Genomic DNA, 26,045 nt, shown 5'->3' on the forward strand with positions numbered 1-26,045 from the left:
GTGTCAAGCCGTCTGGAGTTCATATGTGCATCATGGAAAGGACGACTGCAAGGCTGAAAAGACATCTTCCTCAGTCTACTCTCAGAAAGGTGGCATTAGTAGATAGCCTTCACCACACAGCATGGTTCATTCAGGTGTCAAGCATCAAGCAAGGATCCCATGTGTAACATGGGCTTCAAGAAGAGAAAATGGTCAGTTCTTAGTGCTCAGGTAACACACAATGGGTTTACATATAAACTGATAGTGAGGAAGCAGGCAGGAACCTTTCATTGTGCTGTTGCATGGCAACAGCATTCTATGAATAGAGAAAGATTGGTTGAAAAATTTTAAGTCCACCCTGTGCATCCTTGGCTTTAGTCCCACTGAGAACCATTACCCCTTCCACAATTCCATGCAAGGTCTTGTGGGTAAACATTTTTAGTGAGCTTAGAACTGAGAGACAATCTTCAATAGATAATGGTGTGCTTTAAATGGCAGCTCCCAGAGTGCTGCTTAGTATCCAGATGGTTTTCTGCTATGCTTGACTGATTTCCTTAAAAGAAGATGCACACTAACATTCCAATTGCACTTATATTTGCTTACTGCTGCAAGCTGGACACTATTCTCTTTGGTAACCAGACAAGAAGAAACTGGGGAACTCGGGCATGTATAAACTATGCCAACTGCTGAGTGGCCTACAGCCTAAATAATTATCACCCTTTGATGCTCTTTCTGCTATTAGATTTCCAATTCTTCCACATCAAGGGAAAAACTGCTGTACACAACATCAGCACAGTGCTATTATGCATAATCAATCAATATTTCTGGCTTTGGCACAACTTCCCCTTTTATAGCTGTATAACATCTAACTTTGCAATCCCAAACAAAAGACAGTAACGAGACAAAGCTTGTACTCAAAAACAGTGTTGCTGGAGCCAGTGGAAAGGATACCTGCAGTTCAAGCAAGTTTTTCATGGGCATGTTTGTGTGAGAGATAATAGAAAAATAGTGCAAAGATGGGGATGAAGTTGTGTTTGAAAGATGAGGATTGGACAACTGAGATTTTGGAAGTGAAGATACATGTGAATTGGAAGAGATCAATTTGCAAAAGCAGACAAAGAAGGGCGTGGAGTTGGTAGGGGAAGACTAATGCAAGTGAACAACGATATACAGAAGTGATCAGAGATGACCCCAATAGGAGTAGCGATGCATGAGATGCTAAGTCAAAGGAAGCAAGTGTGAATACAAGTGGCACAGATTATACGAGGGCAGAAGATACAAAAGCCTGAAAGCAAGTACCAGCAGGCTCAAGGACAGCTTCTATCCCACTTTTGTAAGACAACTGAATGGTTCCCTAGTACGATAAAGTGGACTCTTGACCTCACAATCCACCTCGTTATGATCTTGCACCTTACAGTCTACCCACACTGCACTTTCTCTGTAACTGTTACACTTTATTCTGCACTGTTATTGTTTTACCTTGTACTATCTCAATGCACTGTGTAATGAATTGATCTGTATGCAAGACAAGTTCTTCCAATGTACCTCAGTAAATGTGACAATAATAACCCAATTAAGTCAGAATAAAGAAAGCATGGCAAATTAAAATTGAAACTGAAATTACCAAGATTAGAATTCACTCAATGCAGAGGCAAAGGTAGGAAAATGTCAAGATTTCTTTTTCTAAATTATATTTGGGAATTCAGTAGGGAATAAAGATTTTATACAAGGATTGGAACAAGGCAAGATACTCATGAAGTGTCAGAGGAGTAGGAAGACTGACCAAGATAGAAAGTACTCCACCATCAATAATGGTCTGGCCAAGGAATGTGATGGCAACGCAGGGAAAACTGCATTTACCATCTTTCCATCAAGCCTCTGATTTTGATTCAATAATCTTCATTGAGTTCATGTATAACAACGACCTTGTTCATGAGGGAAATGAGATGTGGAGAGAATTGGTGACTGCTAATCCATTGGCAGAGTCCACTGGTTCAACACATGGTGGATTGAGTTGGATGAGCAGATTTGAATAACTAGCCCCAGTGGGATTACTAGATGGTGAGGTCAATGAAAGAATAAAATATAGCAGTTGAGGTTACGGCTCAAAGGAGACACCGTTGAGTGTTTAGATGGGATCTGAAGGATGGGAAGAGAAGCTGCAGTTTGCCAAGACGGAGTCAAGTCTGGAACAATGGCAGAAGAGTAGGATAGTGGAGAATTGCTGAAGGGATATGAATTTGAGAAGACAGGCTATCCTAAAAGGGTAAGTGAAGGAAGGCCTGATTATAGGAGATGGATCTGGGAGGGTTAAAGAGGAAGGAAATATCAATCGAGTGAGCAGAAAGTAGAAGAAATGATGACTCAATCCCCATCTCTCAATCCACTTTCTCTAAACCTGAATAAAGTAATTTATCTAAAATGAAAACCTAATTTAGTCTCTACAAAACTATAAAATATTCTCTCAAATATTTTATGTTTTAAAGCAAGCTACTTTGACAATGTTTTATGTTGCCATGGTTCCTGCTCACTTTTTTGACCTCAAGGGAATATTAGTTATTTTTACACAATTTAAACTAAGTAACCAAATATCTGTGCTGGAGAGACACGATCACACTTCAGAGTCATGCATACAGTGTCTGTTACACTTGTACCTGATTTAATCAAGTATCAGGTTATTGATAATTTAAGAATGTTTAACAGACAAAATAGTAATAGCGAGTTAGAAGTGCAAATGGAAAGGCTAAGTACAACCAGCACAGAGTAAGGATCATGAAATAGTTACCCATTAAGTAATCCCAGAGCATATTTCAACAAGATTGCCAAAAAACATTTAATTGCAAACCAAAACAGGGGAGCTGGGAATATTCTCTGCACTTGAATGAATATTAGACAGGTTTGAAGCCTTGACATTAGAGCTGGTGAGCTGCAGATATCTATTGGTTGTCCCTGACTGCCACCCTGCAAGAGGGCTTTGAAGATCTCTCCTCAGCAAACTCCATAAAGGAGATTAGGAAGTAATCCCAAGGAGGGTGGCAAGTAGCAAAAGTGCTGCTGCCAGGATCAGGTAGAGGTGGTTCCCTGAGGGTACCTTCTCTGCAATTGGGAGAAAGAGGTCAACAATGTCATTCGTGGGAGAAATGTGAGCCACAGCCAGCAGTTAATTACAAACCATGGCTTCAGTACAGTATTGACAAAGGAAAGCCTGTTCCTCGCACCCCATACTCAATTAAATATTTTTAACCAGCTTAACACTTTGGTGGTGGATTCTGAAGGACACCTGTGAAATTACATGAGACCTGATTTTTTTTTAAAAATGCAACTGGTGGTCTGGGGTAAATTAAAAGCACAGAGCAATCCTCAAACTTAACTATACATTTAGTAGAACCTATCAGCTGTTTCAGTTATGAGCCATTTATTCCTAAGCAACATGGCAGTTTGTGGACCTCAAATTATTAAGGATAGTTTGCTTCTAACTTTCATATTAGACGTTTTGGTACTCACTCAGCACCTGAAAATCAAGAAGTTTGTTCTTTTCCCCCAACTTGCTTGTACCCAGGATGTACCACGAGTAAGAGCAGTATTTAGTACCCAAATCCTATATCCTTCAAGAAGATAATGATGAGTCATCTTATTGAATTGTTGCAGTCCTACCGGTTCATTGGTGCCATCCAGTAAGGAGTATCAGAACCTACAGCTAACGACAAGGATGAAAGGCCATTATGTTGCCATCACAATGGTGTACAACTTAAAGGAGAATTTGCAGATGGCCATATTTCTATGTCACTGCTGCTCTCGCCTTTTTTGGTACTACAGGTCTCAGGTTTGTAAGGTTCTGTCAATGAAACCTTGGCAAGTTGATAATTCATCCTGTAGATGGTACACACTATAGCCATGGTGCCAAGTGATGGAAGGAGCAAACTTTTAATGTTTGATTCGAGAAGGGTGTTTTGTCCTGTATGACATACATCATTGTTAGAGCTACACATCCAGGTAATTCCTGTTTTGCGCCAAGATGGTTGGAAAGATTTTGAGTTATGAAACTATGTTCTCACTGCAGATTTCCCTGTCTCTTTGGCCACAGGTTGTGGTTGGCTCATTTATTTCTGTTTAACACAGACTGGGGGAAATTTGACAATGACAAATGTCATTTAAAATCAATGAAAAGTAATTAGGTTTTTGTTAAGAAATCATCAGTATCATGAACTACATTACGAGGAATGGAACTGAGAATTGTACAACGATCTGCAAGTTTCCCCTCTCATCTTATAATGGAAAACACATTTCTTCAACGCTGCAGGAATAAAGTAGCTTCTCTATTTTGCTACAGGAGCTTCTTGTACATTCTCATGTTCTTTCTGCTACAATGTTGCTCAATAAACTATATTTCCCATCATCCATATGGTTGCAAGCAAAAAAAGTCCTATCAGTCATTACAATGATTGGAAATTTATAAAAGCCCACCTGATGTACCTTTTCTCTTCAAATCCAGTTTCTAAAGTTGCTGTATTATCTCTTAAGACTGCAGAAATTCCAAGAACTTCCCAATTGATGCTGAGTTAGTATCTGTTCAGCAGGAAACAGGGGAAAATTTCATTCCTTGCTGCATTTCACAAAGCAATTTATTTGGTTGATTTTTTTCCTTTCCATTCTGCAGATCATATAACTTTATCCATAAACAGATGAAGTAATTTTCAAATAAACCTTCCTTTTGGTGACATCCACAAATAATTATTTTGAATTGTTTTAATATGAAACTGCAAGTTTGCTAGGAAACTGGTTTCAAAGTATATATTCATTACCTGCAGAACTCTATTTGAACTGATCTCCATATTATACCACCAAATTAGGGATGTTATCTCCATTTGTATTATTTTCAGCTTCATGATTTTTCCTTTTTGTTTTTTTTCTGATACTGACACATTCTGCTTCTCTCAAACCCATACCAATCTTTAACTTTTTTTAAAACACTTCCTTCACATTGTCCAAAAATCTACATTGTGCTATTCAAAAATGGATGACATTTCTAATTTTCGTTCATTTTCATATTTGTCAACATCTCAGTGAATCCATATTGCAGTTTTGCAAGCCTCAATATCATTGACTTAAAGTGGACCCAACAGCATGTTGGTCTGAGGTCTTGTTAATATTTTTTTATATATATGGTCATCCTTACCTCAAGTTTATATTCTTCACCTTGTTATAATTTAATTTTTTTGGAATAGCCAAAAACCTGATTTTGAAAGTCCCTATGCTCTATTACAGCCTTTAGCTGACTTCATTTAAGAGTCTGATTCCATTTTAAAACGAAAGTGCATTACCTCACACAACGAATAAATCCTAATTTTTGATGTTTCATTTACAAACAAGAGAATGTAGGTGAATTTGAGTTCACAATGTTATTCTAAATGTGATAAATTGTACAGAGAATTTTGGTTTCTTCAGGAGAAAGTGCACAAAATGAGAAGGGATGGTAAACGCATTGACCTCCCAACTCTTAATCTGCATAAAGGGTTGCTTCTTTAAATCTTGGTATACAGCCCAGCGCATCACGGACACCAGCCTCCCCTCCTTGGACTCCGTCTTTACCTCTCACTGTCTTGGTGAAGTAGCCAGCATAATCGAAGATCCCACCCACCCGGTTCATTCTCTCTTCTCTCCTCTTCCATTGGGTAGAAGATACAGGAGCCTGAGGGCACGTACCACCAGACTTAAGGACAGCTTCTACCCCACTGTGATAAGACTATTGAACGGTTCCCTTATACAATGAGATGGACTATGACCTCACGATCTACCTTGTTGTGACCTTGCACCTTATTGCACTGCACTTTCTCTGCAGCTGTGACACTTTACTCTGTACTGTTATTGTTTTTACCTGTACTACCTCAATGCACTCTGTACTAACTCAATGTAACTACACTGTGTAATGAATTGACCTGTACGATCTGTATGCAAGACAAGTTTTTCACTGTACCTCGGTACAAGTGACAATAATAAACCAATACCAATGCTTGAAACAAGTTAATGGACAAATTGGCAAATGCCTTCTTTTCCTTCAATCTCAAACACAGTTCAAGAACAATTTGCAGTTACATAGCACCTTTAATGGGTTAAAATATCTGAAAGTGAATCACAAGAACATTATCAGACAAAACCTGTCAATAAGCCACAAAAGGAGATGTTAGGGCTGATAACCAAATGCTTAACCAAAGATGTAGGTTTTAATGAATATTGTAGCCAAGTTTGCAGTGAGAATGCACTTAAGTATGCCAAGATTAAAGGAGCCATTTGGCAGTTTTGTGACCTGCACACACAAGAGATGACTAAACTTAATATCCCATGCTGTGAGGAGACTTGGGGCTCTGCACTGAACTTCTAAAAACAAGCTGTGAGCTGAAGAAAACGCAGGAGGACTGATATTTATTTAAGTTGAACTACCTATTTTCTTCCCTGAACTCCTACGGTTTGGCTGACTACAAGACTCAAAAGAAATTCATTGAAACATAACAAAATTAGCTCCAACAAGCCTCATCAAAACCTTTTGAAAATGTTAATGCTCTGATGGTTGCCGGAGTTAAACTTACTCATCCACTCTTCAATAAGCTGATAAACCCAGAACATTACCCATCAAGGCATCTTTGCTTGATAACAGATGATCTTCCAACAGAGTAACCTGGACTGGTTAACTCACAGACTTCCAAAATGCAATCAGGATGGATCAGAATTGTGGGGGGGGGGGGGGGGTGGTTGGATGATGAGTAGTACGAGCACAGACTCTGTAGCATAACTTAATTGTGGTAAGACAAGTGCAAGATAGAAAAAAAATGGTAAAAGTTCAATGAGAATTCTAGCACACTCAAACTCAGAGGTCTAGAGAGGAGGATTAGCAGATCAAAGGAGAAGTTGAAGACACAACTGTTAATTGAGAGCAGAGTCTGGCAATGAAGGAATGGCCCTTCAGCCATTCATTCAATACATCATAGAATCATAGGCCAGTTGACCACAAGGCTACTGTGAGTATGCAGGTTTACGCTGGTAATTTAGGAGGGGGGGGGAAGATATTAGAGATCATAGTGTCAGCCATTACATCAAGTTATTGTAATCTCTCCACCCAAGTGAAAGCAGATCATCACAGAATAACAAATAAATGTTAGACCAGAATTTTGTAAGTCCCCGAGTCAGATTCTTTTTTAGTCAGCTGTGGTTCTATCACTGCCTGGTAGGTTTGGTGGAGACACTCACCCAACAATGTTTTAAAAGAATGAGAGAAAAAGACAGAAGACTGGATGGGACATTATGGGGTTGAACACAGAGCTGTCAATGTTAAATGAGTCTTTCGGAAAGATGAATATCAGAGAAATGCCCCAAGGCAGAAACGGTGGCACTTATATCTGAGAGAAATCAGAGACATCGATGTCCAGAAAACCCATGCAGCCAAAGTTAATGGTGAAAATACATGTCAGTATTGCTCTAATTGAGCTATTACCATTCAGTAGTTGACACCCAAATTTCCCAAAGGTGTTGTGCACACAGAGCCTAACACACTACAGTGAAGTGAAGAAGTCGGGAGGTTAGAGCTGGCTTTCACAAAGGTTGTCAATTTAGTCAGTTTTAATCAGCCACCCATTAACATCTGCCACAAGGCTCCTGTGATTTCTTCTTTCAAGTCTGATTGTGACGACAATTTTCACCTATGCTGCCTTGAAACGGATGCAATTTCACAAAAAATTAATGCAATGTTGATGTTTCCTAAGAATTTTTATGCTGGAGAATGCATCTGCAAAATGAACACGTCAAATCAAGTCATCAAGAAGGAACGGAAATGTTGGCCTTCATTGCTAGAGGGATTGAATTTAAGAGCAGGGAGGTTATGCTGCAACTGTACGCAGTACTGGTGAGGCCACACTGTGTGCTGGAGTACTGCGTGCAGTTCTGGTCTCCTTACTTGAAGAAAGGTATACTGGCTTTGGAGGCGGTGCAGAGGAAGTTCACCAGGTTGATGCCAGAGATGAAGGGGGTTAGCCTATGAGGAGAGATTGAGTCGCCTGGGACTGTGTGTACTCGCTGGAATTCAGAAGAATGAGGGGATCTTATAGGAACATAAGATTATGAAAGGGATAGATAAGATAAAGGCAGAAAGGTCGTTTCCACTGGTAGGTGAGACTAGAACTAGGGGACATAGCCTCAAGATTCGGGGGAATAAATTTAGGACAGAGATGAGGAGAAACTGCTTTTCCCAGAGAAGTGAATCTGTGGAATTTTCTGCCCAGGGAAGCAGTAGAGGCTACCTCATTAAGTATATTTAAGACACAGTTAGATAGATTTTTGCACAGTAGGGAAATTAAGAGTTGTGGGGAAAAGGCAGGTAAGTAGATCTGAGTCCACAGCCAGATCAGCCATGATCTTATTGGATGGCAGAGCAGGCTCGATGGGCCAGATGGCCTACTCCTGCTCCTATTCCTTATGTTCTTAAAGCAAAACTGCAAATACAGATGGCAAATAAGGCAAAAATGAATAAGTTAATTTTTTTCAAAAAGTAATAGAATAATTATGAACTTTCATGCCTTTAAAAATTCAACTGTTAATGACCACAACATTTTCAGCACAGAGAAAACCCATTCAGCCTCATGGTTTCTACTACACATGAGCCTTCTCTCATCTACACATGCTTCATAGCATCATGAAAAAAAAGTGTTGATTTTGGTTTCGAACCTACTTCAGACTACCAGTAATAATGACTCTCATGAGACCTCATCACAGTCTGAATAAGGTCCTTAAACATTCAGAAGTATAATCAGTTTATTGAATTTGAATGTCCTAAGTCAGTCATTCCCAAAAATCAACAGCATAAAAGGATGGAAACACTCAGCAGGTCACACAGAATCTGTGAAAAGAGAAAGAAACAGAGTTAACGTTTAAGGTTGAGACCCTTCATAAACCTTGAAACATTAACTGTTTCTCTTTTGTTCAGGGTTTCCATCATTTTCTGTTTTTATTTCAGATTTCCAAAACAGGCATTTTTTTTGAAATTTTCATTCCCAAAGATGGCCCAGCAGATAAGGTATAGCAGGAGGAGACATGTGAGGCAACCCCCACTCCAAAATGAAGTCACATATACTCAACACCACAGAGGCCTGGAAAGGCTGTAGGAAAGGTATAGGGACAATCAGCCAACACAGGGGTCAGAGTGAAAGAAAATTCACATACACATTAGAGAGCAACCCACCTTAGTTATTCCTTCATGTGCTGGCTCAAAAATCATGGCAAAGTGCACACAGCAGAAGCACGTTCAGCTCAAAAACGGTAGCCTCTCAAAAGTCCAGCTCACCATCATCTTTACCAAGGTTAGTGAGGCATAGACATAATAGTTGGTCTTAGCAGCAACAACAGCCAGCACAAAAACACCACCACAGCACAAATGTATTTGCTATAAAAATTTCAAGCTTCAAGGTCTGCTTGACTAATTCAGCAAGGCACATTCCCAGCATGTGCAGGTGTACTCGAGAATTGTTGAATCAGTTCTAAAGTAGTTGATAGATCTCACAAGATACCTTGCCTTCCACAAATGATTCTGAGAAAATAACCCAAAATTATTAACTACATTTAAGAAATTTAAATAAATTTTTAATAAACTCTTTGCTTTATGGGCTAGTAAATATTTATTTCTGGTAGAAATCAAAGTAATTTTCATTCAAATGCCTGTTCATGCCATAACTTATAGAATCCAGTGGTGAATTAGAAATGCAAACATTTGAAGCTTTTTCTTAAAAAGTTAAGAGAATAGTGATGATTTTGAACTTACTGCATAATTCAAATCAGGGCTCTCCAAAGGAAATGAGGTAGGCACTCAAGTGAAAATAATTTGCAGAGCTGCAGAAAAACCACAGGATAATGGGACAGAGCAGTTTGCTCTGCAGGAGACTGGCATGGACTTGGTGGGTCAAATGACCTCCTGTGTCATAACAATTCTATGATTCTATCATATGCCCAAATCTTTGCAACCTGTTTCAAATCTAAGTATTTCAAAATATTGACAGCTGGCAATTGATTTATCACATCCACAATCTGCCTTCCGTTCTCAAGTTATCTCCAGTTGTGCCAGGTGTAACCTTTAATTGCTACTGAGTATTTTTGTACTTTACGGCGATGACATTACAGTTTTATTACTGTAACTATGCTGTCTATGAAAAATATAATTCAGTAAGAATGTTTATAATACAGTACTTCATATCCACACAACAACTGATTTTGTATTCAAGCTCCTGTCAATGATACCAGAGGTAAATTACACAGGAATATAATGCACCCAAAAATCATATCTGGTTAATGTCTTTAGGAATTAATCTAGAAAATAATTAGGTAATCTGTGAAATACAAGATGAAAAGTTCTGTAAAATGAATTATATTCCATTTTGGTCCATGTCAAGTTAATAGGTCAATCAATTTTTGAATGTAAATCATATCCCCTGGGTTTTCAGAATATCCTCTTCAATGCCAATGTTTACTCATGTTCTTTAAAGTGAGGACTTCAGCCCTCAAATGAATCATTTCTACTTTTGTGCATCTTCCCTCCATGTCAACCTGCAGCCTTTGATAGAGCTGATCACAATACCATCAGACAGCAAAAGTCCTCTTTCATCATCCCATTGAGGCTGCCTTTGATAAGGTGTACCCCCAACTATCCAAAGTTAACTACAGCTTCTACATCTTCCTGCCCTTAACAGGTGCCTACACAGCCACCAAAAATGTTTCCTATGCTTCCATCTCTTCTTCACCTACGCATTACTGCTTAGCAACAAAATATGGGTCAGCTTTCAGGTGTGTGCTCAAAAGATCCAGATCCACTACCTATGTACTGTCAAAACCATTTGCAAGGACTGATGAATTTCCATCAGTTAAACAGTTGAATATCACTATACATTGGAGTAGAAATTCATCCTCCATCATGAGTGTGTAATATTGATACATGAGCATATGCACATAGTACTCTGCTTGAAGTCAATGGAACTTCAGATGCAAGTAACTTGGATGAGGAAGTAGAGGGATGGATTAGTAAATTTGCAGATGACAAAGGTTGGAGGTGTTGTGGATAAGGTAGAAGGTTGTCGTAGGTTACAATGGAATATAGACAGGATACAGAGTTAGGCGGAGAAGTGGCAGATGGAGTTCAATCCAGAAAAGTGTGAAGTGATATACTTTAGAAGAGTGAACATGAAGGCGGAGTACAAGGTTAATGGCAGGATGCTTAGCAATGTGCAGGAATAGAGGGATCTTGGGGTCCAAGTCCATAGATCCCTCAAAGTTGCCACGCAAGTTGATGGGGTGGTTAAGAAGGTGTATGGCGTGCTGGCCTTCATTAGTCAGTTCAAGAGCCACAAGGTAATGTTGCAACTCTACAAAACTCTGGTTAGACCACACTTGGAGTATTGTGTTCAGTTCTGGTCACCTCATTATAGGAAGGATGTAGAAGCCTTAGAGAGGGTGCACAGGAGATTTACCAGGAAGCTGCCTGAATTAGAGAACATGCCTTATGAGGAAAGGTTGAGCGAGCTAGGGCTTTTCTCTTTGGAGCAACACAGGATGAGAGGCAACTTGATAAAGATGTATAAGATTATGAGGAGCATAGATAGAGTGGACAGCCAGCACCTTTTCCCCAGGGTGGCAATGGCCAGTACCAGAGAACATCAGTTTAAGGTCAGAGGAGGAAAGTTTAGGGGAGATGTCAGAGGTAGGTTTTGTTTTAAAAACAGAGCGGTGGGTGCCTGGAACACACTGCCAGGGGTGGTGGTAGAGGCTGATACAACAGGGGCATTTAAGAGATTCTTAGATAGGCACATAGATGTAAGAAAAGTGGAGGGTTATGGGCTGTGTAGGAGGGAAGGATTAGGTTGACCATGGAGTAGGTTTATATAGGTCGGTACAACATTCTGTGCTGTGCTGTTCTTTTTTCTATGTTCAAAAAACTTTTCAGTTAAATATAATCACACACGTGTGTGTGTGTGAATATATATATATATATATATATATATATATATATATATATATATATACATACACACACACACACACACATAGATGAATAACTATCTACCCAATCTCTTTGTAACAGGATCCATCCTACTTTCAGCTATTATGTTGGTTTAAGCACACTGTTTGCAAATCTGTCCTATCCATTACTGCCATGGTTTTTGGTTCCTCTCCTAACATCCATAATGTACAAAGTTCACCTAGTAGTCTGGTCCTTGCTGACTTGCATGTTCCCAGTTTCTCTAATGTCTCAAACTTAAATATTTTCATCTTTCTGTTTAAATAGTCCATGCTGTAACTTCCCTATTCTGCAACTCTGCCAGAAATCTGTTGCTCCAAAGCTGACCTCCATTGCATTTCTCCCTCTCTATGCTGTACAATGATTGCACATGCCTTCAACATTAGAGGGCTGACCTTCTCTAATCCCCCTCTTTATGCATTTTCATGGTCTCTCCAGCTTCAAAATTTACCTTTAAACTGATATCTTCAACTATTAAATCTTTTAAAGAATCTGCATAATAATTTTGGTTTGCTGTCCATGCATTAGTTCTCAAGTGCACTGAGATACTTTCAAGGCTGTATCAATGCTGCTGCTGTTGCAGTGTTGACCTCAAACATTTCCAAATCATTTGTAGTTAAATGAAGATCCAAGGTTTTGTTAAGTTGTCCCAGTAATAATCCTTTAAAAATTCCTTTAAAGAGAATGGAAATTTTTCTGTGCATCATTCTGCCTATTAGAAATTGGGTTGAGATTCCAGAGTCACCATTTTTTGGAGGACACTATAAGTAAAACAAAAGAATCATTCATCTTAAATTTTGTTGGATTCAAAGCAGAAGTATGCATTTGTGCTGTTGTACCACATGAGTAACCCAAAAAGTTAATTGACCTGAAATAATAATCTAGTTTCTGTCCCATGGACGTTTCTGTGTATTTCCAGCATTTTGTCTATTTCAAATTATAAGCAATAAAAATATTTTTAAAATACTTGGGACCAGAAGATAGCAATAAAATCTGATCATTCCATGCTGGAGAATATTCTACATTCAGTTAGCCATCAAAATATTGCGTACTGACCATTAGAAATCTTCAAGAAGAATGTAATGTTAATTAAGATACACTATTTATGGTGAGATTGTATTACACAAATCACATAAAAAGCTTGGCATGGTTTGCAAACATGCCTTCTACAAATTTTGTTCCAAAATAAGCTCTCAGCAAATCAATAAAATGAGCAAAAATGGGAGCCAGTACTAGAGTAACTCTGGTCGACAGGCAATAAAAGCTATGATATCCGTGAAAGAATGTACTAAGAGGAAAAAAAGTATCATAGGCCTTTAGAGAATGAAATCAGTGTTAGAGCATTTGTAGCATCTAGTATTTGTTGTTCATTAATATAGACATATTTGCAGCTATTTCTAAAACTTACTACATGAATTTCACTAAGATTAGGGCCTACCATTATCAGGTGTATATGTTTTCATGCAGAAAATAAAGGAGGCAAGTTGATTACTTAACATTTAATTCTATCAGACTATTGATTTCCTTAAGTAGCAGATCATTTAAAATTTCTTTCAAATGATTAAGACGAGTGTCAACAGATTAGAAAGATTTTTTAAAATGTCAGTGGGAACTGTTGATGGGAGGTATCAGTGGAGAATATGGAAATATTATCCGATTGTGGTGACCAGTATCAGCATCAGCATCAAGTATTTCCAAGTCTAGGTTAAGTGAATTGGATGTAAAGTCATTCACTTCAATGTTAGGCTCAGAAAGCCAACACAAAACAAAGCAGCATGATGTCTGTATTTCCCAAAGGAATCAGCTTTGAAAACCAAATTAAACAAAGAGAGTAATACCAATGAATTTTGTCCAGTTCTGTGTCATTGATTAACATCAACAAGTAACTAAATTGAAATTGCACGAAAGGATTTTTCTTGACCTTACAGCAATTAGAAGATATAGTTCATTGCTTCAGGTCAGACCAGTAAGATGAAAGGATAGTCCCTAAACTGACATAGCTATTCTGTGAATTACTATTAGATCCACTCCAAAATAATTCACAACATCCACACATTTCCAATGGATTATATGGTTGATTCATTAACTGCAAAATATTTCTGGTATCTCCTGCATTTTTACATTTAGACTGGACAGAATTCAGGGTTTTATTGATAATTTTGACAAGTAAAAGTAGTTTAGTTTTAGGCATCTATTAATTTGAATTTTCAGAATTGCAGAAAATTACGGGAGTGGGCCAAACAATGGCCATATGCTAGCAATAACTTTATTTAATCACCTCAAAATATAAACATAATTGTCAATAATATAAATCCTACCCACTTTAAATCATTACATTCATTTGTGTGAAGAGAATTGAAAAATAAAAATACCATCCCCTGGGGCTGACGGTTGTATTTTAAAAGTTCTATTTGATGATCGATTTGTTAATGAATTCCAGTTAATGATAATGAAAATACTTGTGAGTATCAGGTGAAGTCAACATTTAGCAATGAAAATTTCCCCTCCAAGCCTGTTACATTTGATGATCCAGTGCAGATTTTTTTTCTCTCGTCACGTCAGACTATTCAATCCTATAGTTCCTTTTGCCTACAAAAGGGTTGCAGTGTAAATGTACATTCCTTGGTCTTACCAACCAGAATACAAAGACGAAGGTTTTCCAGAGCCAATACCTTGCAACCTCCACCATCTCCCCTTAACTATATTTATAGAATTTGGTGGCATAGGGATTGCAGCAGGTACTGCTGCTGCTTTACAGCTCCAGTAACCTGGGTTCAATCCTGACTTCCATGTCCATGTGGTCCCTGTGACCACATTGGTTTCCCCCAGGTGCTCTTTTTTCCTTCTGTGTCCCAATGACATGTTCAGACAAAATGAAAGTAAAAATCTCTTGAATTTCTTTCTGTTGATTTCTTGCTCTCTTATTCAGAGTCTTGTTCCTCCTAATTTGCCTTCTCTTACTGATAATTCTGCAACTCTGTTTTGAAATCATGTTCCCTTTCAGTGCTCACAATTCCTTGAGTCAATTCATTCATCTTTTCTGTATTTTCCACACTTCTCATTTCTGTGTATTCAGCTGGAATGTGTTCATGTTGGTGCAGCTACATTGTGCCTTCTGCTTGTACCTGATTATGTACAAATCACAATTTCTTCATTCTTTTCCCCCAATTTTGATATGTTTTTAAGTTTTGGGGTTTTTTTTGCTCATTCTGATTGCTTTCAGGTCTCCTGGTCTATATTCTTCTCAATCCACTTCTAGTCAACAGTTAAAATTCATTGTATTTAATTTCCCAACTGAGCCTATTCCACCAAACTGGAAGGAGAGTGGAAAGAATAACTAAAGGACAGCAACAGAGAGATTAGGGTGTCTTAGATCTCTGCACATAACTGGCTTGTAACAGATTCAAGTCATGTAGAATTTCTTTTCTCAAAATTTTGGAAGCTTAAATGTAAAAGCTGAAGGCGAAAGTGAAGCAAAATGAAGTGACAAAAAAAATTGAAACATAAAAGGCTGGCACACTTAAGCATTCTTGCGACCTAATTGTTAGGAAACAATTAGTTTATAGTGAGAAAATAATCATCTAGTTCGCAAAGACTTCTCACAAGCACAATAGTGACTTAAAATGTACAATATTACATTCAAACAGGCATACAGTTATTAAATATTTTGACAATGGTGGCACAGCTTCTATGCTCAGCATCATGCCAAAAACATTGAGACCAGCAAACAATACAAACCAACATATACAGGCTTGCAACATGCAATAAACAATTTTATCTGAGCACGCCTCAGATTTTGCTCTTACAAATCATGGTAACATCTAACTACTCAATTAAATAAACTTTCCAATTGTCCCTTTGTATCATTATGTTCCCAAACTATGTCTTTGTTCAAGCTATAAAGATTAGAATTTAGCCAACAAGGACCAAAAATGTTCAACAGAATTATTGCAAACATTTATGATCTTGAAGACAAGTGTTTCAAGCTGGATAAAATTCAAAAAGTGCGAGTAAGCTTTTGCTATTTTACAAGCCAATGCTCAGTTTATCATCTCCCAACTCTGCAACTCTACCAAAATCACTAGTGTGCGCATGAAAACCTAAAGGCCAGTGCTTTCTGATTCACATGCCTGGTTTCCTGTGTGCTGACTTAATTTGCTTGATGTTTCATTCTTTTTAATGGCATATCATAAAGATTGAAATACACCGAGATACTCAGGCATTATGTATCAGCCTTGATTTAGTACTGTCGATAATAAGTTAGGTTATGGAGAAGTGGAACTAATCAGCAAGTGATTCACCCTACATTACCTCCACTCCAGAAGCAAAGTTACCCCCAACCTCAGTACTTGCTGCTAAACACAAACAACTGTCACATTATGGCAGAGGCTGAACTGAAGAGATATCATTGATCCTGCCTCCACAAAGTCTTCCAAATTCAATGGAGGAATAAGTGAACCAAAGTCAGCTTCCTCTCCCTAGCCTACATTCCAAGCACTGAGGCCCTAATTATACTCGGTCAACTCCATTGGGCAACCTACATCACTCACGTACTCTACTCCAAGCTCTGTCACTGGAAGTCATTACCAGTGGACAGTGGAAAAGATTCAAGGCTTTTCTCAAAGCCTCTGGAAAAAAAGAGTGCACATCAACACTGACTCCTGGGAATTGCAGGTGCATGACTGCTTAAAGTGGAGGAGGACCATTTGGGAAGGCACAGAATGGGAGCGCATACTCTATGTGTGGTAGCACACAGAAGCCCAGTGAAAATGTAAGGAATGCAACAATTCAAAAACTATGCACCCATCCATTCCATCAGGCACCTCATGCCTCATCTGTAGTAGAGTCTGTGGGTCTCATATTGACCTCATTTGTCTTCTCAGAACCAGGGTGCAAACAAGTCATCCTCAATACAAAGAGACCTGAGAAGGCCAGGCATTTGATCTTGTTATGTTACTACCTGCATCACAAAATTACTTCATTGACCATGACTCAATTTGGAATGTCCCAAGGATGTCAAAACAATGGCACAAGTACACTGTCCTTCTGAGTTGAAATGAGTTAGTTCACAACACAAAAGGGTTCACATTTTATGTTCCACTGAATATTTAAGCACAGAAGTATTTGTGCTACATTTGAAGTGAAATGGCTGCATCATTATCAATGGCAGACCACCAAGTAGTCACAGGCTGGAGGAGAGACAGAAGATTTGAAGAGATGTACCAAGAAATTGGTGAGAGGGGAAAAGAGAAAAAATGAAGTGCAAAGAGAAATTTCAAGGGACAGGAATAAACAGGATTGGGGGAATGCTCTCTGGAAAGACAAGGGGGTTTCATCAGCCCACCAGCCTTGTGATTGTGGTCAGTGCCCTGCAAAACCTAGAAGCTGTGTTAACAAGGAAGATGCAAGTCATCATGGTCAAAAAATTGAAAATTCTTAAAACAGCATTTTATTCTCCTTTTTATTCCAAAAATGTCAAATATATTACTTGTAAATGTCTAATGAGAAGGTAGGACACTTCTATTGGTACTAGAGGAAATCTTTGTAGCATCACTCATTGATAATGCATTTTACAGTCGTTAAATCTAGTCTCAGACTGACTTTTTCCAATTAGTTTTCAGTTATTTAATGAGTTCTAGAGAAAATATTACCTCAAATGCTGTGACACTGCAATACTACTGCATGCTTGAATAACCTAACTCATCCCACTAAGCAATAAACAACTACACATTTTGCAATAGGCATTGCAAAATTTGGGGCAAGCATTGCTTCTGCTAAAACTGTATATTAAAAAATTGTAAAGGACTTCTACAATTGCAAATATGGTACATAATTCCAGAAGTTTATATTGGCTTTAAGAAAAAATTCACCTTGATTTCATGTAAACAAGACAGGAATATGGGTATTTACATTATTCAACATCATATTTTTGCTTTTGTGTAAAAGGGATTTTATGGGGTCTTTGCTTTCTTAGTTTCAGCTTGTTCTTGTAAATAAACTTTTCTGGATGTAAGTTTAAAGCTCAAAAGAGAATTTAAGTTTCAGTGATTCAAAAATATCAGCTATGATACACAAAATATTTTGTATATTTACTCTTTCAATTACATACATGTCAATGTTAATCAGCTATTTAACAGTGTAGTAGGAAGTTGACTTTGTTTAGAATTAATTGTGAGCTCTAGAAATAGATGATGCAGTCAGCCAAATGGGAGAAAGCTTAAGAACTAATTGCAAAGTGTACTAACACGTTTCTGATAAACTTTTGGCAGCTGGACTTCAATAACAATTCAATTTCGTACTTATGTAACAATTTTCAAGAGGTCCCAAATCACTTTACAGGAAATTGAATACTTTTTAAGTTAAGTCACCATTGTGATACTGAGTGAAGAATAACTATCGGTCAGGACATCAGGGATAACTCACCAGCTCTTCTTCCAATTGCAACATAGGATCCTTTAACCGAGAGAGCAGATGGGACTCCAGTTTAATGTTTCATCCACATGTTCACACAGTACTGCATTCCCTTCAATGCAAAAATCAACCCCGATTATTGTGCTCAAATGTCTTGAGTGTGACTCTGACTCAGAGATGAGAGAAATACCAACTGATCTCGTTGAAGCATTTATGAAATGATAGTCTCTGGCTTCTAGCTGCAAGAGACCTGAATGCAATGACTTATGTGTCTACTGGGAACACATTTTCAATATGGCTATTGTGAGAGCTATTTAAAAGAATGCTTCTTTCATGTTGAAAGGCATGTTGCTCTAGCAAAGTAAGGGAATTTCACTTTGTATCTAATCTGTGCTGTCCCTTACCCAGAAATGCTTTAATTCTGCTGTGAAAGTCTTTACCAAGGTCCTTCAACCTTTTTAATGAAATGTAAAAGTATACATTTGAATATAAGGGCATTTTAAATTTATGTGACAACCGGTATACTCAGTACAACAGACAGATGCAAATAAAATAACTTTTCAGTTCCATAGTGATATTTCTTGTGTCACCTGTGCTTAGCTAGAGCCAGAAGGTTAGGTTTAGGATGGGCAGGGAGGGGAAAAGGTGTGGTGTAAGGTGGTGATCAAGTCCTACTCCAGAAACATGGCAAAAATTATTTGGCAGTTAACAAATATGAAAAGTCAAAGACATTCAGTTGAAAAGAAAGGGCAGTAGAGAAAAAGTGCTGTACTCTTCAAAGACATTAAACTTAAATGCCTTTATCCTCAGGTGAACAAAAAATCCCATGGTAACATTTTGAACAGGGCTTGGGTGCCATCTCCAACATCCTACCAATGTTTATCCTTTAATCAGTATCAAATAAACATTTTTCACTCATTTATTTTTTGGGATCTGAGCATCACTAGGTATTTAGGGGCGGCCAGCATTTATTACCCATCCCTAAATGCCCTTAAGAGGTGGTGACGTTTCTTCTTGAACTTCTGCAGTCCTTCTGGTGAGGGTTCTTCACAGAACTACTGGGTATGAAGTTCTAAGGTTTAGACTCAGTGAACATAAAGGAAAAGCGATATAGTTCTAAGTCAGGATAGCGTATGACCTGAAGTGGAACCTGCAGGTGGTGGTGTGCCTATGTGACTGAAGCCCTTGTCTTTCTTGGTTGTAGATGATACCGTATTGGGAGGTGCTGTTAGAGCTGCCTAGGTGAGGAACTGCAGAGCAGTTTGTCAAAGGTACACCCTGCAGCCAACATGCACCTGTGATGAATGGAATGAAAATTTAGAGTGGTGAATGGGTTGTCAATCAAGTGGGCTGTTTTCTTCTGCTTGAGCTTCTTAAATGTTGTGAGCCAGATACCTGGCCCATGATTCACTCTTATAGTCATAGTATTTATTTAGCTGATCTAGTTGAGTTTCTGGTGTCCTTCAGATCAACGGTGGGGATTTGATGACCCACTAAGTAACTCTCTTGTTGAATACGGTCATTGTCTGGCACTTTTGCGGCAGAAATGTTACAAATCATTTATCAGCCCATGCGGAAAAAAAGTCATTGATAAAGCAGTTGATGGTAGTTGGGCTAAGTGATTAACACCCGGGGTTGGAATGATTAACTTCTAATAACCATGCCATCTTCCACTGTGTGATTATGACTCCAAACACTGGAATCTTTTCTCCTTGATGCCCACTGACTTCAATTTTACTGGACCTCCTTAATGACTGACTATGTCAAATGCGATCGCAATATCAGGAGCAGTCATGCTCACCTCAACTCTGGAATTCAACTCTTTGGTCTATGTTTGGACCATGTCCAAGATCACATGGTGAGATCAGGAGCTGAGCGATTTTGGTAAAATCCCAAAGATTGAAAGGCAGGTTATTGAAGCACTGTTAACAACATTCTCCATCGTTTTGAAAATAGACTGATTTTGTGGTAATTAGTCACATTGGATTTGTCTTGCTTTTTGTGCACAGGATATCTGGGCAATTCTCCACTCTCATGTAGATGTCAGTTATGTAGATCTCACTAAAACAAATTGGCTAGAGGCATAGGTAATTCTGGATTGCAGTTTCAGTACTAGAGGTGAGCTGTTGTCTGGTGCCATTGCCTTCTGTTGTATTCAATGTTCTCAGTAATTTTTGATACCGTGTGAAGTGAATTGAATTTGTTGAAGACTAGTTTTGGAGATGGTGGGCATCTCAAGAGGAAACTGAAATGGATCTATTTATCACTCCTGGCTAAACATGACTGCCAATGTTTCTATCATCATTAACATACACATGCTGGGCTCTGTCATCATTGACGATGGAGATGTTCTTGGACACCCCTCCTCTAATTGATTAATTGTCCACCTCCATTCATGACTAGATGTGACAGGACTGCAGAGCTTTGATCTGAGGCATTGGATAGGAGATTACTTACCTCAATGTATTGTATGCTATTTAGCACACATGTAACATTATATTGTAGCTTTATTGGGTTTGCACCTCATTTTTTATGTATGCCTGGGGCTGCTCCAGAATGGCCTTCTGAACTCCTTATCAGGACTGATCCCCTAGCTTCATGGTAATGATAAAGGCTATGCCACATCAAGGGGTTACAGTTTGGGGTTGTATCTATTTAGGATGCTACTGATGGTCCACAATGACCCATGGATACCCAATTTTAAGCTGCTAGATCTGTCCCAAGTCCATTCTATATGGCATGATTGTTATGCCATGCAATACCAGACAGTAAATCCTTGATGCAAAGACAGGACTTCCCCTCTACAAGGACCACGCAGTATCAGTTCTACCACTGTTGTCACAAACTTAGATTTAAAGCAGTAGAATAATACAGTTCCAGCTCTATATCTTTTTAAAGATTGAAACAACATACTACAAAAAATTGAGACAATACACTTACAAGGAGACTGTCAGAGTAATTAGTGCTTTACTTGGATTCTTGATTTCAAAGATAATATATGAAGAAAACTGTGTCAACTTCAGGATTCTTGTTATCTTCTGTTTATCATAAGTAAATAGATTAAGTTGGATATGGAATGCAAGAGGTTGCTGGGTCTCTGGTTGTGATTTTTAAATCTTTGCTGACCACACGAGGTAACAGATGACTGAAGGATGGCAAATGTGGCTCCCCCTTTCAAAAAGGGCAGCAGGGAAAAGCCTGGTGATTACAGACCTGTGTGTTCAATACCAATATAGGGAAATCAATGGAAAAAAATTCTGAGGGACAGGGTTAATGATCACTTGGAAAGGGAGGGATAGCTAGAATGCCTTTGTCAAGAGAAGATGAGTCTAACCAAGCTGACTTAATTTTTTGAAGAGGTAACGAAGTGTATTGATGACAGCAGTGCAGCAGATGTGGTTTACTTGGACTTAGGTAAGACCTCTGACAAGGTCCCACTTGGGAGACTGGTCCAAAAGGTTAGGGTGCATGGGATCCAAGGCAAGTTGGCAAATTGGATCCAAAATTGACTTGGTAATAGGAAACAGAGGGTGATGGTAGGGGGCTGTTTCTGAGATTGGATGTCTGTCACTAGCAGTGTCGAGAGACGTGCTGGTCTTAATATATGTGAATGACTTGGAATGTGGATGTCAGAAGCATGATAAGATATCTTTATTAGTCACATGTACATCGAAACACACAGTGAAATGCATCTTTTGTGTAGTGTGTTCTGGGGTCAGCCCACAAGTGTCGTCACAGCAAGCTTGCAGATAACACAAAGGTTGGTGGAGTTGTTGACAGGGTGGACGGTAGTCTCAGGCTACAGGATGATATCAATGTGTTAGGTGAAATGAACTGAGAACTGGTAGATGGAGTTAATCCAGATAAATGGGAGGTGATGCATGGAGTACAAATGACGCTTGGACATTCACCATGAATGGTAGGGTCTGGGGTGTATTGAGGAATGGAAGGACAACATGCAAGTCGCAAGATCCTTGAAGGTGGCAGTACAGGTAGATAACATGGTTAATAAGGCATTGAAATACTGGTCTTCATTAGTCAGGATATTGAATACAAGAACAGGGAGGTTATGCTCCAACTTTACAAAACATTGGTCAGACCTCAGCTGGAGTACTGTGTCACCACACCATAGGAAGGATGTGATTACTCTGGAGAGGGTGCAGAGGAGATTCACCAGGATGTTGCCTGGGATGGAGTGTTACAGCTATGAGAGACTGGAGAGGGTAGGTCTGTTTTCCTTGAAGCAGAGGAGATTAAGGGGACATGATTGAGGAATATAAGATTAAGAGTATAGATAGGGTAGACAGCAGGAAAACTTTCACCATATCACAGGTAGATAAAACTAGTGGACATAGAGTTAGGGTAAGAGGTAAGTGATTTAGAGGTGATTTGAGGGGGGCTTCTTTCTCCCAGAGAGTGGCGAGTACCTGGAATACATTGCTGGAGAGAGTGGTGGAATCAGAGTCACTGACAGCATTTAAGGCAGGGAAGGTATTGGCCAAGAGCTGGAAGATGGGAATAATATGGAGGGTGCCCACTGGTCAGTGGGGAATTGGTGGGCCAAATGGCCTGTTTCCATATTGTATAATTATGACTCAATCTCAGAATATATTAGTTTTAGAAATAAAGTTTATGTTCACCAGAAGAAAACCAGAGTTAAAACCACTAAATTGTACAGCAAGATTGATTAGCATTGCTTTGTACACCTTGCGTTCAGAAAGCTGAGGGGTTAAGTTGAAGTTTATAAAGATGATAAAGAAGTTCAGTAGAGTAAAACATTGAAAAAGGATACAGGTTCTGCCTAGGGAATTCAGTACACAAATTCTATAAATTAAAGCTAGGTCTTTAGGAGTAAAAAAAGAAACACTTTATCAAAGAAAGGCAATTCAAATCTGGAACTCTCTCCCCTAAACGTCTGTGGATGCTGGGAGTCAATAAAAATTTCAAGGCAGTGATCAATAGAATTTTCTTAGGTTACAAAGCAAAAGATCTGAAACAGACAAGTAAATGGAAATGATGCACAGATCAGCCACGCTCTGATTAAACAGAAACAATTGTCAAGCCTGTTCTGCCACATTTCTTGATTAAATTTTGTTCTGCTCTATAAATCACAAGATCTGGCATGCATGGATAAGATTTAAGAAACATGCATGTTTTGATCCCAAGCCTTCTGTCCTGTAATGTCATCATTATAAAACTAGAGTGGTCAAGTCCTGGACATTATCAAAACACAAGGATTACAGTTCAAAAGTAAATAGATTGATATGTTTTATGAATTTTATTATTTTAGTTAATAATTAATTTGTTGCAGCAAAAATACATTACTGGTAATAGCTTATATTTTGCAATCACTACAGTTAGCAACAGGTATGAGCAAAACCTAGAAAACAAATGACTGGAGGAGGACCAGTCCATCACTGTCCACTGAGCTGCTTGATTTGCATTTTATACATCTTCTGTTGTATCCTAATGGGTATCTTCCAACTGACCAGGTGTCCCTAGTAAAGAAATATTTCTTGGATCTTTTTTGTTCTCTAGTGTGGGCCAATCCAGCGATACTGCAAACTTTCCTTGAAAAGCAAAAACTCAATCATCCAAGTGATACCTACAATTTCTACCAATTATTCATTTCTCAGTAGCAAGCAGAAGTAGATGAAATCTTCTAACCAGCAATGGTATGCAAGGTTTTGAAAAGATTGTGACAAACAGAATAAAATACTCAGATTAAAGAACCAGTGTCGCAATTGACAAAGAAATTCAAAAAACAGAAGTACGGCAAAGAGCAGAGGTACAGCAATTATGATGTATAATTTAATTGTCTTGGGGTGGTGGTCTTCCGAGTACTATGGTGGTCATTTAATGTATGCACATGACCCAGATTACATACTTCATCATTCAATTACAATCTTCAGAAATTTTAACTAATAATTTCAGCACCAATAAATCTGCAGCCACTTTTTAAAACACGTTTCTTTACCAATATTGCATTTTAGTTCTAGAGATATAGTAATACATTTATTTTTCACAAATGAAGGAAACTAACATGATTACAAAGCAGGTATTAGGAAGTTTTTTAGTGCAACTAAAATTCATGTAACGTATATTGCTAAATTGCAATGATCTTTTTCGAGTTTGTTTACTTCATTATTAGCATTATGAACAGATTGGCATCCACTAAACCCAAAGAAAGGAATTACCAGTAAAATACAATGCAACATTAAAGGAATACCAATTACAGTATTATCCATATAAATGACAAATCCAGTTAGGCATTAATATAATAATGGTGTTCAGAAATGCACCAACTGTGTTCCAAGTAAACAGGATCAGACTTCCGGCTCTGTATCTGGTTAAAAATTGAGTAAATGTACTATAGGAAAATCGTGCCTAATGTATATCCCTCAGAGTTTATCACGTTGATTAGTGTGTATTTGTTCTCAAGGGTTCAGTGTTGAATACACTAACACATGTGTTAGGCAAGACGCTTTTTTAATCTATTGCAATAGAATAGCTCTGAAAATTCCCTCTTAATGTGTGCACAAAAAAAGTTATTTATGAATAGTAAACTGGCACTTTAAGGTCAAAACTGCATTCAGTAGAAATACCATTTTTGTACATAAAACAGAGGGAAATAACCAATACCTCACTAAAAATAAAATCAATCGGCAAAAACGTACTGGTACTTACCATCCTCTTTTTCATCAAAAACTGGCCGCTTTGAAGAACTGTTCGCTCCCATCCTCTCTCACCTCTGATACATTTAAGAAGGAGTCGAGCCGCTGGCATTCCTTAGTTGATTCAACACGAGGAAGGCTGAGCAGGACTTGAAAGCTAACATATCCTTCACCGCTTGTCTCTCACGGCCATAACAGAGCGGGGAACAATGTACTCGTGAATTGTTTGAGGTTACGTGAATGTTACAACTTGGAAACACGGGGCTGAATGGAAAACTACTAACTGGAACACAGAGCGCTGGGGCAGCGGCGGACCGTTTGCTTCTTCCCACTGTACTGGCACGACCGGCACATCGCCGGGAGCAGGGTTCAGACTCACTCCCTCCCCTTCTCTCTACATCGCGAGTAACCGCTCACAGATTGAACAGAGATCCCCCTCTTCCCTGGTGGATGTCAAAAATGTTTTCTTATTGCAGAAGATGCTGGGTGGGCAGTGTTGCGGAGAGGATCAAGTTGGCTGCGCTAGCGGGGGCGGAGTAGTGAGCGCCCGCTCACACCAAGGCAGCTCATTGTACAAGGTAGCGGAGCCACGTGATCACATCCCACCTCGTCCCGCCCATTCCTGCGCTCATTGGCTGTATCAGCTGCAATTCCTCAGATCCCTGGAGGGTGATTGCCTATTTTCCCAATCAATCAGACAAAACCCCGGAGCCGCTGCTTTCGAGCTGGAGAGAGCGCTGCCGGCAGGGAGCAGTCGCTTGGGTTCGAGGTTTTGTGTGGACAAACTAAATGCACCGACGTAACTGAAAGACGTTGTAATACTAACCATATGGAGAAACCAATTGGACCTGGACTCTCAAACAAATACAGAAAATGTTGGAAATACTCAGCATTTAGTAAATAATCAGGCCACGTCTGTGGGAAGAGAAACGGAG

The 26,045-nt window shown here is 38.8% G+C and overlaps 1 protein-coding gene across 3 annotated transcripts in view; it reads right to left on the reverse strand.

The window, feature by feature from the left end:
- The window catches only part of LOC127576747 (serine/threonine-protein kinase 32C), a 202,016-nt gene extending 176,368 nt beyond the window's left edge, over positions 1-25,648 (reverse strand). For all 3 annotated transcript variants that reach the window (XM_052027460.1, XM_052027461.1, XM_052027459.1), the window contains exon 1: positions 25,124-25,648. In XM_052027460.1, coding sequence (XP_051883420.1) covers positions 25,124-25,222 — 99 coding nt within the window. In that variant the 5' untranslated portion in view covers positions 25,223-25,648. The remainder of the gene's footprint in view (positions 1-25,123) is intronic.
- Between the last annotated feature and the right edge of the window lie 397 nt (positions 25,649-26,045).

Source organism: Pristis pectinata, chromosome 12 (genome assembly GCF_009764475.1).
Source record: "Pristis pectinata isolate sPriPec2 chromosome 12, sPriPec2.1.pri, whole genome shotgun sequence".
Lineage (NCBI taxonomy): Eukaryota > Metazoa > Chordata > Chondrichthyes > Rhinopristiformes > Pristidae > Pristis > Pristis pectinata.